The 13,445-nt window shown below is 53.0% G+C and overlaps 1 protein-coding gene across 9 annotated transcripts in view; it reads left to right on the forward strand.

Annotated features, from left to right (window-relative positions):
- CARD11 (caspase recruitment domain family member 11) overlaps positions 1-13,445 on the forward strand; it is a 110,637-nt gene that overhangs the window by 78,082 nt on the left and 19,110 nt on the right. For all 9 annotated transcript variants that reach the window (XR_003793169.1, XR_003793170.1, XM_029220709.1 and 6 more), the window contains 9 exons: positions 1,105-1,317; positions 2,750-2,887; positions 3,994-4,319; positions 7,185-7,364; positions 8,318-8,470; positions 8,939-9,064; positions 9,613-9,810; positions 11,694-11,870; positions 12,785-12,836. Coding sequence is in view for 7 of the 9 variants with exons in the window: in XM_029220709.1 (XP_029076542.1) it covers positions 1,105-1,317; positions 2,750-2,887; positions 3,994-4,319; positions 7,185-7,364; positions 8,318-8,470; positions 8,939-9,064; positions 9,613-9,810; positions 11,694-11,870; positions 12,785-12,836 (1,563 nt within the window). In the remaining 2 variants the exon portion in view is untranslated. The remainder of the gene's footprint in view (positions 1-1,104; positions 1,318-2,749; positions 2,888-3,993; positions 4,320-7,184; positions 7,365-8,317; positions 8,471-8,938; positions 9,065-9,612; positions 9,811-11,693; positions 11,871-12,784; positions 12,837-13,445) is intronic.

Here is a 13,445-nt window from a genome sequence, read left to right on the forward strand (position 1 = left end):
ATTGCTAGCAGGAATAGATTAGGACCTCATACATTGCTAGCAGGAATGTAAAATGGCGCAGCCACTTTGGGAAACAGTTTAGCAGTTCCTCAAAATGTTAAACATGGAGTTACCTTATGGCTCATCGGTTCCATTTCTGCATATCTGCTCAAGGGAAATAAAAACGTGTTGACAAAAAAACGTGTACATGAATCTTCATAGTAGCATAATTCATAATAACCAAATAACCCAAAGTCATCAATGGGTGAATAAACAAGATGTGATATATCCATACAATGAAAAAGTATTCCTCAATAAAAAGTACTGAAACATGCTACATACAACATGGATGAACCTTGAAAAGAAGCCAGGCACCAAAGACCACATGTTGTACGATCCCATTTAAGTGAAACGTCCAGAACAGGCGAGTCTGCAGAGACAGAAGGATAGATTAGTGGTTGCCTAAGGTTGGAGGAGCAGGTATTGGAGGGAAGTGACTACTGAAGGGTATGAAGTTTCTTTGGGGGGGTGATGAAAATGTTCTAAAATTAATTGTGCTGATGGTTGTACAACTCTGGGACAGTAATAAGAAGCATTGAATTGTACACCTTTAAAAGGTGAATTGTGCGGTGCATGAATTATATCTCAACAAAGCTGTTTTTAAAAATGAATGAATTAGGTCTGTATGTATCAACCTAGATAAATCTCAGCAAATGCAGAGAGGAAAAAGCAAGTTGAAAAAGGAAACAGGAAAGCATATAGTATGATGCCATTTATGTGAAACTGTAAAACAAAAAGTATAGCATATATTGTTTTTAGAAATATAAATTCTTAGTAAGATATAAAAACTTGGAAGGAAAGGATATACTCCAACTACAAAATTCTCCCTCTCTCCCTATAATGTGTGTTTTAATTTTATGGCTTATCCATCCATTGTTTGTGTTTAGTACATAAAGAAATATATGTCTATTCCTATCCCTTCGTTTCTCAAATAAAAGGTAGAATATATATGCTTTTCTCTACTGTTTTTTCACTTAACAGTGGATACTGGAGATCTCTCCAAAGTTCATAGAGCTAGTCCAGTGAGGCTGTTTTATTAACCTTGTTGGGGTTTATGTCTAAAAGGAGGGGCGCCAGAGATGGATGACTATATGCAGACACTGAAGGATGAAGAGGATGCCCTGTGGGAGAATGTGGAGTGCAACCGGCACATGCTGAGTCGCTACATCAACCCAGCCAAGCTCACCCCCTACCTGCGCCAGTGCAAGGTCATTGATGAACAAGATGAAGATGAAGTGCTTAATGCTCCCATGCTGCCGTCCAAGATCAACCGGGCAGGTAACCTCAGGAGATAACTTACAGTTAGCTGTAGCAAAATGATGTTTCTCTCAGTCAGGGATGTTTAACTAGAGTCCGTAGACCTCTCCCCACCCCTGGTCCCCCACCAAACTGTCCATGGGTAGAGAGGGTCTATTAACTTGGCCAGGGGGAAATTACATCTTTATTTTACCAACCTAAGACTTAGCATTCCCTTCAATTACGGATGCAGGTAGGCGACAAATCACAATGATTAGCAATACTTGTGTCTTTGTCAACAGTAAACATTACAGATATCTTCTTATCACATTACAGCTATTACAGATTTCCAAAATATCATTTATACTCATCTTTCCCTTGAAAGTATAGTAGTTATTAGACCTGCCAAGAGATTGGCTTATTTGATGCATTAATAAAGAAGCACATTTATTTACTGAGTCGCAAATTTAATATTTGTTAATGTATCTTATTACGATTGATTCCCTTTGTAATCCAATGCATTTTATCTGTTTGAAAATGTTATTCTGGTAAAGGGTCCATAGGCTTTTCCAGACTGCCTAGGGGTCCATGACACTTTATCACATTCATTAAAGGTAGGTAGTAAGTGTGGTTTGTGAACACTGTTTTGGTTTTATATACATCTGTGTGTGTATTCACATATATGTTTGTAGCAAAATATGCCTTTGTGTGTAAGCATGCGGTCACAATGTAAAATACATCTCTTTCTGTGGTTCACAGTTTAAGAGGTTTGAAACTCACTTGCCCACAGTATGACTGGTGATAAGTAGCTCATATGCTATGACTCTCCTTTGCATACCTGACAAACATCACTAATCCCAGCATGTTTTCCCCCTGAGCCTGGATGTAACTTTAGAATCCGGGCCGCTGTGACAAACAGTCAGGTGACACAAGATGAAATTTATTTATTATGTCTACCCTAGGGGAAGGATTGAGTTTTAGGACCTCAAGGGAAGAAACAGCTGAAAAACGTTCCCAGACTATGTGATAATCCCACTGAAGAACATGGAGCTATTCCTGCTTCCTAGGACTTTTCCTAGCTCCCCACCCAAATACTTATCTTCCTGGTCTGAATCCCAGAGAACCATATATTATTCTGTAACCACTGCTGTACATCCATCCTCCTTCAATCACAGACGCCTGTGTGGTTAATTTTAGCCCTGGTCAGTTGGGAAGCTCTTTAAGACTGTTGGTTTCCTATGGCTGCTTCTGGTTCCACCAGCCTTTGGGAGAAAGGAAACTAACACTCACAATCCCTGCCGAGAGCCTGGCACTTCGATTTACATTAGCCGGACTGTAAGATATAACTCAGGAGTGACAGGATGTGGTGAGACTCTCTTCTTAAGAGTGTACTGTCTGGATGTGAGCCCAGCGTAAGACTGGATTCGGAGACATGGACGCTTCTGACCACCGAGTGATTTGGCCTTTCCTCTAGGCCGACTGCTGGACATTCTCCATACGAAGGGGCAAAGGGGCTACGTGGCCTTCTTGGAGAGTCTGGAATTTTACTACCCAGAATTGTACAAACTGGTGACCGGAAAGGAACCCACTCGTAGATTCTCCACCATTGTGGGTAAGTGGCTTTACCATCAGCATTCGGACTGTGATGGGAGGGGTGTGTGTGTGTGTGTGTGTGTGTGTGTGTGTGTGTGTGTGTGTCCAGTGGTGGGACAGCTCTAAGGTTATGGATCTGTGACGTCAGGACAGTGGCACTTAGGAACTGTCAACCACTTATTTCTGCCTGATGATGAAATGTAGGTCACAGAGGAACAAACTGAATCAAGAGAAGTGGGTGTTTACTGAACATCCGCCATGAGTGTTGGGGGGGTGGAACTCCCCCTACCCTCTTCATCTTGTCCTTTCCTTTGCCTACCCTCCTGCCAGTATCCCATGAACCAGAGCCCGTGGTCATCTTGTCATCTTAATTTTCCTTCCTAAATATTCTTAAATCAGTCTTTTCTCCATATACACCACTATCCTAGTCAAGACCCATACAACCCTATCAGCTCTTTATATCCATTCCTGCTCTGATCCAATGAGTTCTCTACTCCTCATGTCACCCTCCCCTACTTAAAACCTTTCAGTGGCTTTCCATTGTTGCCATCTAAAGACCCCAGTGCAGCCCACAAGGACCCTACATGGTCCAGCCCCTGATGATACTCCCAGCCTCACCTTTCTGCCTCTCCCTCTCTCTAAGCTCCAGCCACTTTGGTCTTCCTTCAGTGTCTGAAATGTGCCAGGTTCCTCTTCCCTTCCCATAGGACCTTGGCAGTGCTGTTCCACCTTCCTAGAATGTGTCTTCTCTCCTCAGTACTTGAGCTCATCCGTCAGGAGCCTCCTCTAATGCCTCTGTCCACTCAGCTGGATCTGGTCCCCCCCCCACCCCATCACGCACTCTCACAGTCCCCATACCTTTACTTTGTGCAGTCCTCTCAATCTGTAGCTATATTTGCACGTGATCACTTGCTTTTTTGATGTCTGTCTCCCTTGCCAGACATAAGCTCTACCGGGACCAAGGCTGTCTTGCGCACCCTGAATCCCCGGTGCCTGATGGGTAGTAAGAGCTCAGTAAAATGTTGGTGAGTGAATGAGTGAACGAATGACACCTGCCCCACGTCTGGAACCCCCTTCTTCCCCTCCGCAGTCCTCAGGCCTGACTGGGTGCCCCCCTCTCCACAGTGGAGGAGGGCCACGAGGGCCTCACGCACTTCCTGATGAACGAGGTCATCAAGCTGCAGCAACAGATGAAGGCCAAGGACCTGCAGCGGTGTGAACTGCTGGCCAAGTCACGACAGCTGGAGGACGACAGGAAGCAGCTGACGCTGACACAGGTGGAGCTGCTGACCTTCCGGGACCGGTACTACAAGATGAAGGAGGAGCGGGACAGCTACAACGACGAGCTGGTCAAGGTGAAGGATGACAACTACAACTTGGCCATGCGCTACGCCCAGCTCAGCGAAGAGAAAAACATGGCGGTCATGCGGAGCCGGGACCTCCAGCTCGAGGTGAGGGGCACGTGGCGGGAGCTGCTGGGCCAAAGTGAGTGAGCGGGAAGCGAAGGCCACCGGGGCAAAGACCACCAGGCAGGCAGGGGCAGGGTTTAACACCTGGCCAGGTGAGGGAGAAAGGAAGACGCGGGAGTTCCGGCAGCCTAGATGGACTGTGCGCATGCGCGCGCCAACCCAGCGAGGCTCGGTGCCGCAGTTTAGCGCCCAGATCCACTGCGCATGTGTGCACATGCGCACAGACCCAATGAGCTTGACATCCTGCTCAGGAGCCCTCCGGGCCACTGTGCGCATGTGCGGACTTGCGCACCCGGACCCGGTGGAGCTTTCCACTTGCTCCGGAGCGAGGACCCGCTAGGCACGTGAACCAGAGATGCGTACATGGGCCCAGCTCATGGGCCCTGCACCCGTGCTGGGTGAGGGGGAAGATGGAGGATTCAGGGGCCTGCCCAGCTCTATGGCCCTCGGGAAAATTAGCGAGGAGATGGGCACAGCACCTGTCCCGTGGATTCATGAGATCCTTGAGGCCAGGATTCTGCCCTTCACAGCTGTATCCACAAAGCGCAGCATGACACAGTGGAATAGTCACTTATCAGTGAACAATCCAGCAGCCAAATGATAGATGTCATTAATGAGTTTACTTCCAAAACGGAGATGGAGAAGGGAATTGCTTAACTCACTCATTCCTTTCATTGTGCACCGCCTTGCACCAGCCTCTTTTCCAGGGATACATAACTCAAAACCGAAGCCCTGCTGTCATGGAGCTCACATTCTAATCAGAAAAGAAATGCATCAATCGCTGATAGTAATAAGTGCTATTAAGAAGAGGGAGAAAAGAGTTTAGGGATAGTGAGTGAGGGGTGCTGTTTTAAATAGGATGGTCAGGAAGCGTTCCTGAGAAGGAGACACAGGAGCAGAGATCTGAGGAAAGGGAGGAGCCAGCCCTGCAAGTCTCAGGGGAAGAGCAAGTGCAAAGGCTCCAGGTAGCGGCCATGCTTGGTGTTTTTGAGAAACAGCAGGAAAGCCAGTGGGGCTGGAGCCGAATGAGCAAATGGGAGACGGCCAGGGTCCAGATCCTGGGGGCTTGGTAAGAACTTCGGAATTTATTCCAATAGTGATGGAAGCCACTGAGGGACTGAGAGCTGCGAGTGACAACTGATTTATATCTAGAAAGATCACTCTGGCTGCTGGGTGGAAAATAGACCCTCAGAGTATTTATTAAGCACCTGCCATGTGTGAGGCACGGTGCTAAGCACTGTGGGGGACATAGGCATAAATAACCTGATTTGTGCTCAGGTCACTTACAATTTAGTTGAACCAGACAGATCAGTAAACAATCCACTAGAATTCAGGCGGATTGAGTCAGTGGCATAGCACGCAAAAAGCAAGAGCTTTGAAATCCTTTGGATTTGACTTCAAATCTGACTTCTTCTGGCTTTACCACTTAGTTGGTTCTTGGCTTCAGTTTCCTCATTCGTAAATGCCAGTTACGTGGAAATGAAAATGATACCTACGCCCTAGGATTGCTGAGGTGCTGAAATATGTCTTTGGCAAGATGGCTGACCTAGTAAGCACCCACTTTGTGTCCACTTGGATGGGACTGGGGATCTGGACCCAGAACAGGTCACTTGGGTTCATCTTCCAAGACTCTGAGGAGGAGTGTGTGTGTGTGTGTGTGTGAGAGTGTGTGACCAGGAAGCAAGGTTCCTGTGCTGTCTCATCTAGGGTTTGGAGGTGTTAACCTGTGGCGGAGGTGTAAAACTTTCTCTCCTAGAACTTTCTCCTGTTTTATGTTTTTCTGGCCATATAGTAACAGTGAGAAACCATATCTAGAACTTAAAAGAACATCTGGCCAGCTGAGTGCTAGGCCATTTCTCAGGCCCAGGCTGCTTCCCTGCATTCCTCTCTGTTCCTTCCCTCAGGCCATGGGCGCACAGCCGAGGTCCCTTCCTTGCTGAAGCCACCACCCTCTACCTGCCAGATTTCTTGAGATGTTCCCCCCATAAGCCTAGAATTGAAAAAGGACACTCACCCATTTGGTACCCTCTTCCTTGCAGACCTTGAAAACAATCTTCCTCTTCTAGGTGTTTTGCCAAGGCTGATCAGTTTGGGGAAGCAGCCAGGCTAAGTCACAGAGGTTTAAGAAGCTTCCTCCTGGTCTCAGTTCCTCACACTCGCCTCCTGGGTGAAGCTCAGCACAGCTGGAGAAGTTGTCCCATTTCCAGGGGTAGTAACTGCCTCCTCCTCCAGGAAGCCACTCTTTCTTACACACTAGGTCTGGGCAGGTCCTTTAGGCCAGAGATCCTGTCAGTGGCAGCAATGCCATTTGTTCAACTAAAATCTTGTGTGAAACACAAGAGGCCAAAACATGTGCATGTGCAGAACTACTGTGGGGTGTGAAGTCGGGTGGGGCCCGATCCACCCCCCCATCTCTTTGCTCCCTGCGATAACACGAGGGTTCTTGAGGGAATCTTGACTTCTGAGGATCAGAGTTTGGAACCCATCCTAAGAGACCTTTAAAATGGATAACATACCTCGGGGAAACACCAGGTTGGGTACCTTTTATCCTAGTCTGTAATCTGTTCCACTCCACAAAAGTTGCCTGAGGGATTCTTCCAGGGGACGTAACTGCTTTAGAACTGTTCTAAATTAATGGATCAGGGCCCTCTTCCTCAACAAGGAGGGGGTGGTTTGTTTCACTGGAAGAGGTTTCTTTGAGGCCTTCTCTGTCACCCACTGGAGGAAAGAGAGAGGGGGGCAGAGCACAGCTCATGCTGGAAGTCCAGTAGGATCTGGGAGGCACTGCCTTTTCTGAACGTCTCCTGCCAACTGCGTTCTCCCCTCGGCACCCTGTGGGTGTTTCAGATCGACCAGCTCAAGCATCGATTGAATAAGATGGAGGAGGAATGCAAGCTGGAGAGGAATCAGTCGCTGAAACTAAAGAACGACATCGAGAACCGGCCCAAGAAGGAGCAAGTTCTGGAGCTGGAGCGGGAGAATGAGATGCTGAAGACCAAAATCCAGGAGCTGCAGTCCATCATCCAGGTGAGGGCCGGTGCGGGCACAGTGGGCGCAAGGGAGGATGAGGGTCGGGGACGGACATGCCCGCCTGGGTGTGAGTCCCAAAGCCGCCACCTGCTGACCGCAGGACCACAGAGAATTCGTGTCGTCCTTGGGCACCTTAGTCCCTCCTCTGTCAGCGGGGGTGACCACACCACCCACTTCTCAGAGGCACGACATTATGTGAGATAAAACTTGTGGCGATGTTCCCTTGGCTGAATCACTCTGTGAAAATCACCATTCACACAAAATCACTGCCCTGGGTGCTGTGAGAAAAGTACATCCGAGAAATCTTCTTGCCTTAAAGATTCCAAGAAACTCAACTCTCAGCTCTGTGTGATTTGTTAAAACTTCAGGAGCCTCCCCCCACCTTTGCCATCACAGAATCATCTGTAGGTACGGAGGAATAATAGCCCAAAATACGTACGCAGGGAAAGAAAAAAGGCACCCGCCCCTTCCTCCGGAATGATTCCCCCCGCCCCCCAGGACTGGCTGCCTGGCGCGGAAGGCTCTCGTTCAGAGCAGAGGGTGCGTCCCGGTTTAGTCGGAGAGATTAGTTGGTATTTCAGGGGAGGCATCTGGAAGGCAGATCAACCCTCTCTTTGTTGTCACCTGTGAAGTGTGTGGAGAAGCAGCAAGTGCTCCTCTGAGCTCTGATAAGAGCCGGGGCAGAACAACAGGCATCGGGATGTTTCTGCGCAGAAGTGGGTTTCATGCTTCTTTCCAGGTGATAAAATTCGTAAATAATAAGCTGCTTAGGGACCCCGAGAGACAGTGACCCTTGCCTCTCTCTGCTTCCCTGGCACAAAACCTTCTGCTCGCTCAGTGTGTCGCCGGCACTTTTGTCTGCCGCCTTCCCGGGCCCCACGCTCCCTGCCCTCCCCCTGCCCCCAGCACCGTTAAACGTTCCCCCACTTCCGCACTCCCCGCCCGCCCAGGCCGGGAAGCGCAGCCTGCCAGACTCGGACAAGGCCATCCTGGACATCCTGGAGCATGACCGCAAGGAGGCCCTGGAGGACCGACAGGAGCTCGTCAACAAGATCTACAACCTGCAGGAGGAGGTCCGCCAGGCGGAGGAGCTGAGGGATAAGGTGGGCCCCATGGGCGGTCGGGGCAGCACCCACCCAGCTGACACCCTCGGGCCGGGAGCCCCTGTGCACGGATGTGTGTTAGTGGAACCTCCAGAGCCCACACTCTCTTCCAGGGACCAGGTCTGGCCCCTGGTGTAAATTCCCTGTGCGTCAGCACCTGCAGCTGCTCGTGAAGTACTAAGCGTCAGCACGACACCTGTCCTCCCCCCGGCTGAAGGCCACGGGAGGGCACACGTGGCGTCCACCCTGTCTCCCGCTCATTCCCTGGCACGTAGTAGGCCCACAGCAAATCTCCGTTGGTGGACTGGCCTTTTACCTTGGTCCCTTCTGGTCAGGGAGCTGACTCGTACAAGGTCAGGCCCTCTGAGGAGGGGCAGGCCGGCTCTGGGAAGATGCAGCCAGAAAATGGCTCTCGGCCCCGATAGATGACCGCTTGACGCGTGTGTTGATCTCCCCCTGTGCTCGCAGTACCTGGAGGAGAAAGAGGACCTGCAGCTGAAGTGCTCGACCCTGGGGAAGGACTGCGAGATGTACAAGCACCGCATGAACACCCTCATGCTGCAGCTGGAGGAGGTAGAGCGGGAGCGCGACCAGGTACGGGCTGCCCGGGGCGGCTGCGCGGCAGGCCTGCGGGCTCCGGGCCGTGGGGTCCAGCAGGAGGTTTTGTCCAGGGCAGTGTCATTAACTCCGCTGGAATCACTCGTGAATCCATCTTGCCTGCTTCCGTTCCCAAAGTGACTTCTATCCCAGTTCGTTTGAATAGCATGGGGGCCTGAGCTGGACCCTGGCGGCCTGGGCTTTAGAGTAAGATGGCCAGGTCCAGACCCTGTCACTCTTCAGACGGGTGGCTGCAGGAGAGCTGCCACTCCCTGGAGGCCTCATCTGTGAAGTGGGAATAATAATAATGGCGCCACTCGCTAGGGCGGAGGGTGGGCTCCAAGAGACACAGCCGAGGCTGGACAGACGGGGGCTGTGACGTGTTGTTCAGGATGGTATCGACTGAAACACCCAAGGGTCAGGGTCCAGAAAAGGGCCAGAGGCCGTGGGACTGACACATGGGCTGGGGAGCGGGCGTCTGGGTGTGACTTGGGAGCGTCGGGGCGAAGAGCCAATCGGCCTCGTCCCTCTCCTCCTCCGGGCAGGCCTTCCATTCCCGGGACGAGGCGCAGACCCAGTACTCCCAGTGCTTAATCGAAAAGGACAAGTACAGGAAACAGATCCGCGAGCTGGAGGAGAAGAACGATGAGATGAGGATTGAGATGGTCCGGCGGGAAGCCTGCATCGTGAACCTGGAGAGCAAACTCCGGCGCCTCTCCAAGGACAGTGGCAGCCTCGAGCAGGTGGGGCTGGCCGGGCAAGTGCGCTCCCGCGAGGAAGCACGCCCTTCCCTCCCGCACCCAGAGCAGCCGTGCCCCTGAACTGCGTGTGTCTGGGTCGTGATGAGTAGAAGCCGCTCATTTTGAAGCTAGAAGAGGCAGGACGAAACCCTGGCCCGGCCGCTTGCTGGCCGGGTGATCTCGGGCAAGTCACTCCCGCGTTAGAACCGCAGCTCCTCCTCAGGGGACCTCTGTCGGCCGTCAGCCTGCCACTGGGTTTCCTTAAACCCCTCTGGACGGTCATCGGGTGTAAGACGCCCTGCTCCCATTAAAGTCAGTAGGGCCTGTAAGGAAACCGTCATTTATCTCGATCTGAAGTTCAGGCACGTGTCACAGCAGGGCCCCAGGCGCCCCGAAGTGAGCGATGCCATGATGCGGGCAGATAGATGATGCTATCACTCTCGTAGCTGCGGGCTTGGGTGCCTGTGTCTGCAGGTACCGTGCTAAGTGCCCTCTGTGCCACAGGACTGCCCGCCAGGACAGTAAGATCGCTGTCTTCCTTGGCCAAGGGTAGAATCCAGACACAAGCAGCTGAGTAACTTCCCCGAGGGCATCGCTAGTCAGTCACCCAGGGAAACCAGGATCGGACCCACCCTCCCAGCCGCTCGCCCAGAGGACTCAGATCTAGTGCTGGACGCAGATGCAGGAGCGTGACATTTCAACGCAAGTGTTGTAAATTACGCATTGAAGGGGCGCTGTAGGCGCCCAGGGGTGGAGGCCTCCATTCTCTCAGGGTTCCGGGAAAGACTCCCTACAGGAGAAGCCAGCCTCGGGACCTCCATTTGGAATGCTGTCCCCGGACTTCACCTGGCCAAGTTCTGACCCCCTTCTGGGGTTGGCTGAAGTGTCAACTTCCTCAGCTAGGCCTTCACCGGTTCCTGTTGGAAACCAGGAGCCTCTGTGTTACGCCCTCAACTTTTGCACGTGTCCTACAGTTTGTAGTGACGCGGAAGCTCCGTGTAGGCCCCTCTGTTTGTCCAACGTGTAGCATAGGGCCAGGCACAGGGTGGACCCTCGGGGAGCATCTGCTGAATTTATGAACGAAAGCTGTGACAGCGCCTGGCTAGGTGAGGAAAGATGGGGCTGTATTCCAGCCCACGGGGACACCACGAGCAAAGGCCTGGAGGTGTGACACCCATGGCATGCCGCCGGCAGGCCGCGCTTGGCAGGTCGGTCATCCATGGAGTGGGAGGCGGGGACAGGCAGGAGGTGGGCTGGAGCGGGTAGCAGGAGGGAGCCGAGTGGGCCCGTCGGCTAAGGAGCTTGGTCGTGAGTTATTCTTGGACGTGAAGGATTTTGTGCGGGGAAGTAAGGCCAAAAGCTTTGGGTTTGGAGGCAACGTAGCATGAGGGTGTTACGTGGCTTTGAGGGGACCAACCAGAAGTTATTTAATATTCTTGCACCTCAGCTTCAGACAATGGCTATAAATTACTTAGGACAGTACCTGGCACTGTGGTTATCATTATCCAGGCATTCAGCAACATTTCTTATATTTGTAGCTTAGGCCTAGGGCCTGAAATTGTGGATCTGATGGTGGTGTATCAGATAAGGGGCCAACACCATCTGGGAGGCAGTTCCTCTACTACTGTAAAGAGCACAGTGCGAGGGTCTGCGCCAGGGCCCCGGCGGGAGGGAGATGGGGGCGGGGGTATTGTGAGGAGGAGAGTGGAGCTAGCGTGATAGGTCTTGGCATCGGGGTGGACGTGGGGGTCAGGAAAGAGGAAGAGGCCATCCGGAGCTTCAAGCTTGGGTGCCCGAGGGAGTGATGGCGCCATTAGAGCTTGTTCCTGCGCGTGGCGGCAGCTGCTCCGTGCTCCGTCACGGACACGGCCTCCCCTTGTCTCCAGAGTTTGCCCAGGAACCTACCAGTGACCATCATCTCTCAGAACTTTGGGGACACCAGCCCCAGGACCAACGGTCAGGAGGCTGACGATTCTTCAACCTCAGAGGATTCGCCAGAGGACAGCCGCTACTTCCTGCCCTACCACCCGCCCAAACGCAGGATGAACCTGAAGGGCATCCAGGTGCTTGCACGCAGCCGGGGGGGCCATCCTGGGCCGGGGGTGGGGGCCCCCTGCACGCGGGGGAGGAGGCAGCAGGGCCTCACGTGCTCCTGGGGCGGGTCTCAGACCCCTGATGCGACTTGACCACCGTCAACCCTGTGAACGGAAACCGTGCCAGCTTTGTGCTTCTCGCTTGTTCGTTCCGGCGAATTCTTTCATCTCCTGCGAATGTAGTACAAGTTAAGAGAGGGGAGAGAGAATGATATAAGCACGATCTCCAAATTCATTTGTTTATTCAACGAATAAGTATTGAGCGCCTATCGCGTGTTTACCGACGTCAGTGGCTTGTGATGGAGCTGGAGTTACAGCACTCATCCTATCTGCTTTGCTCTGTCTCTAGCGCGCTCCATCAGCTGAGGAATGAATGAATGTGACTGAGTGAATGAGACGGCCTCACACGCAGGGCCTGGTGGGGCCTCTGCTCTCCCCGCCCTCGCACACAGGGAGCGGGAAGGCCTAGGGCAGCACCTCGGAGGCCGGCCTGGAACCGCCAGCACCTAATGGCCGGGGTGGCCGGGGCAGCTGCCCCAAAGCCTCGTCTGTTCCTGAAAACTCCCCCGTGCCGTGTAGCCAGCTCTGCTCAGCGTCACAGTACCACCCCACCTCCACCCTCAGCCCTTGTACCATCCGAGCCACGTGGCAGCGCCTCCCGTGGGGCGAGCGTGTCTGTACCAGCGGCTGCCTGCGCTGGGCCGGGGAGCCACGGCCGTGGGGCATCCGTGGGCATCCTGCGCCCTCTGTGGTTCCTGCGGCCACGTGACGAGGGCGGCGTGGGCTCGCCTCAGTTTCTTTCTTGCCTTAGCTCCGGTGACGTGTGTCTCAGGCCTTGTTTGATTTGTGTCCTCTGTCTCCTTGCTTCCCTTCCCCTCTTTCAGCTGCAGAGGGCCAAATCCCCCATCAGCCTGAAGCGAACATCAGATTTTCAAGGTTAGTGAGACGCCCGGATCCCTCTCCTGTCTGTCACTCTGACTCTCGGTCCATCTGTTTCTCCCATCGTAGGCGTCGATCCTGCAAGGTTAACCCGGGAGGGGTCTCGGGGGCCCTGGGGCCCCGGGGCGGCAGGGTGTCCAGATGGTGATTACTGTTTGCTGTCATCGGAGAGGGCGGGAGCCCCGACCACGGAAACGTCACATCTGAGGTCCTCTCCCCGTGGGTCCGTCCGGAGCCCCGATACTTGGCCTCCCTCCCGGACTTCCGGGCAGGCAGTCCACGGCATGGGAGGCCACCAGTTCACCCCTCAACCCCGGGTTCTCCGAAACACACTGTTCCCAGAATTCCTCTGACTCATCCTCAACGCCACTCTGGAGCGACAGCGGGCTAGCGAGGGTTTGCCTGGGTGAACCGGGCACCTCCTGTGTGCCAGGTGCTGGCAGGTCCATGTAGATGCTTCCAGAGCCCAGGTACTCAGGCAGGGCCATCGGTGAGGAGGTGGAATGTGGCCCTGGACACCCAAGAGAGCTGTTGGAAGAAGGCTGGAGAAGGATCTGTCAAGAAGGGCACGTGCAGACGGGGTCTAGAAAAGGGAGAATTGAGGCC

This window comes from Monodon monoceros, unplaced genomic scaffold (assembly GCF_005190385.1).
Source record: "Monodon monoceros isolate NGI ecotype Baffin Bay Population unplaced genomic scaffold, NGI_Narwhal_1 Super_Scaffold_13, whole genome shotgun sequence".
Classification (NCBI taxonomy): domain Eukaryota; kingdom Metazoa; phylum Chordata; class Mammalia; order Artiodactyla; family Monodontidae; genus Monodon; species Monodon monoceros.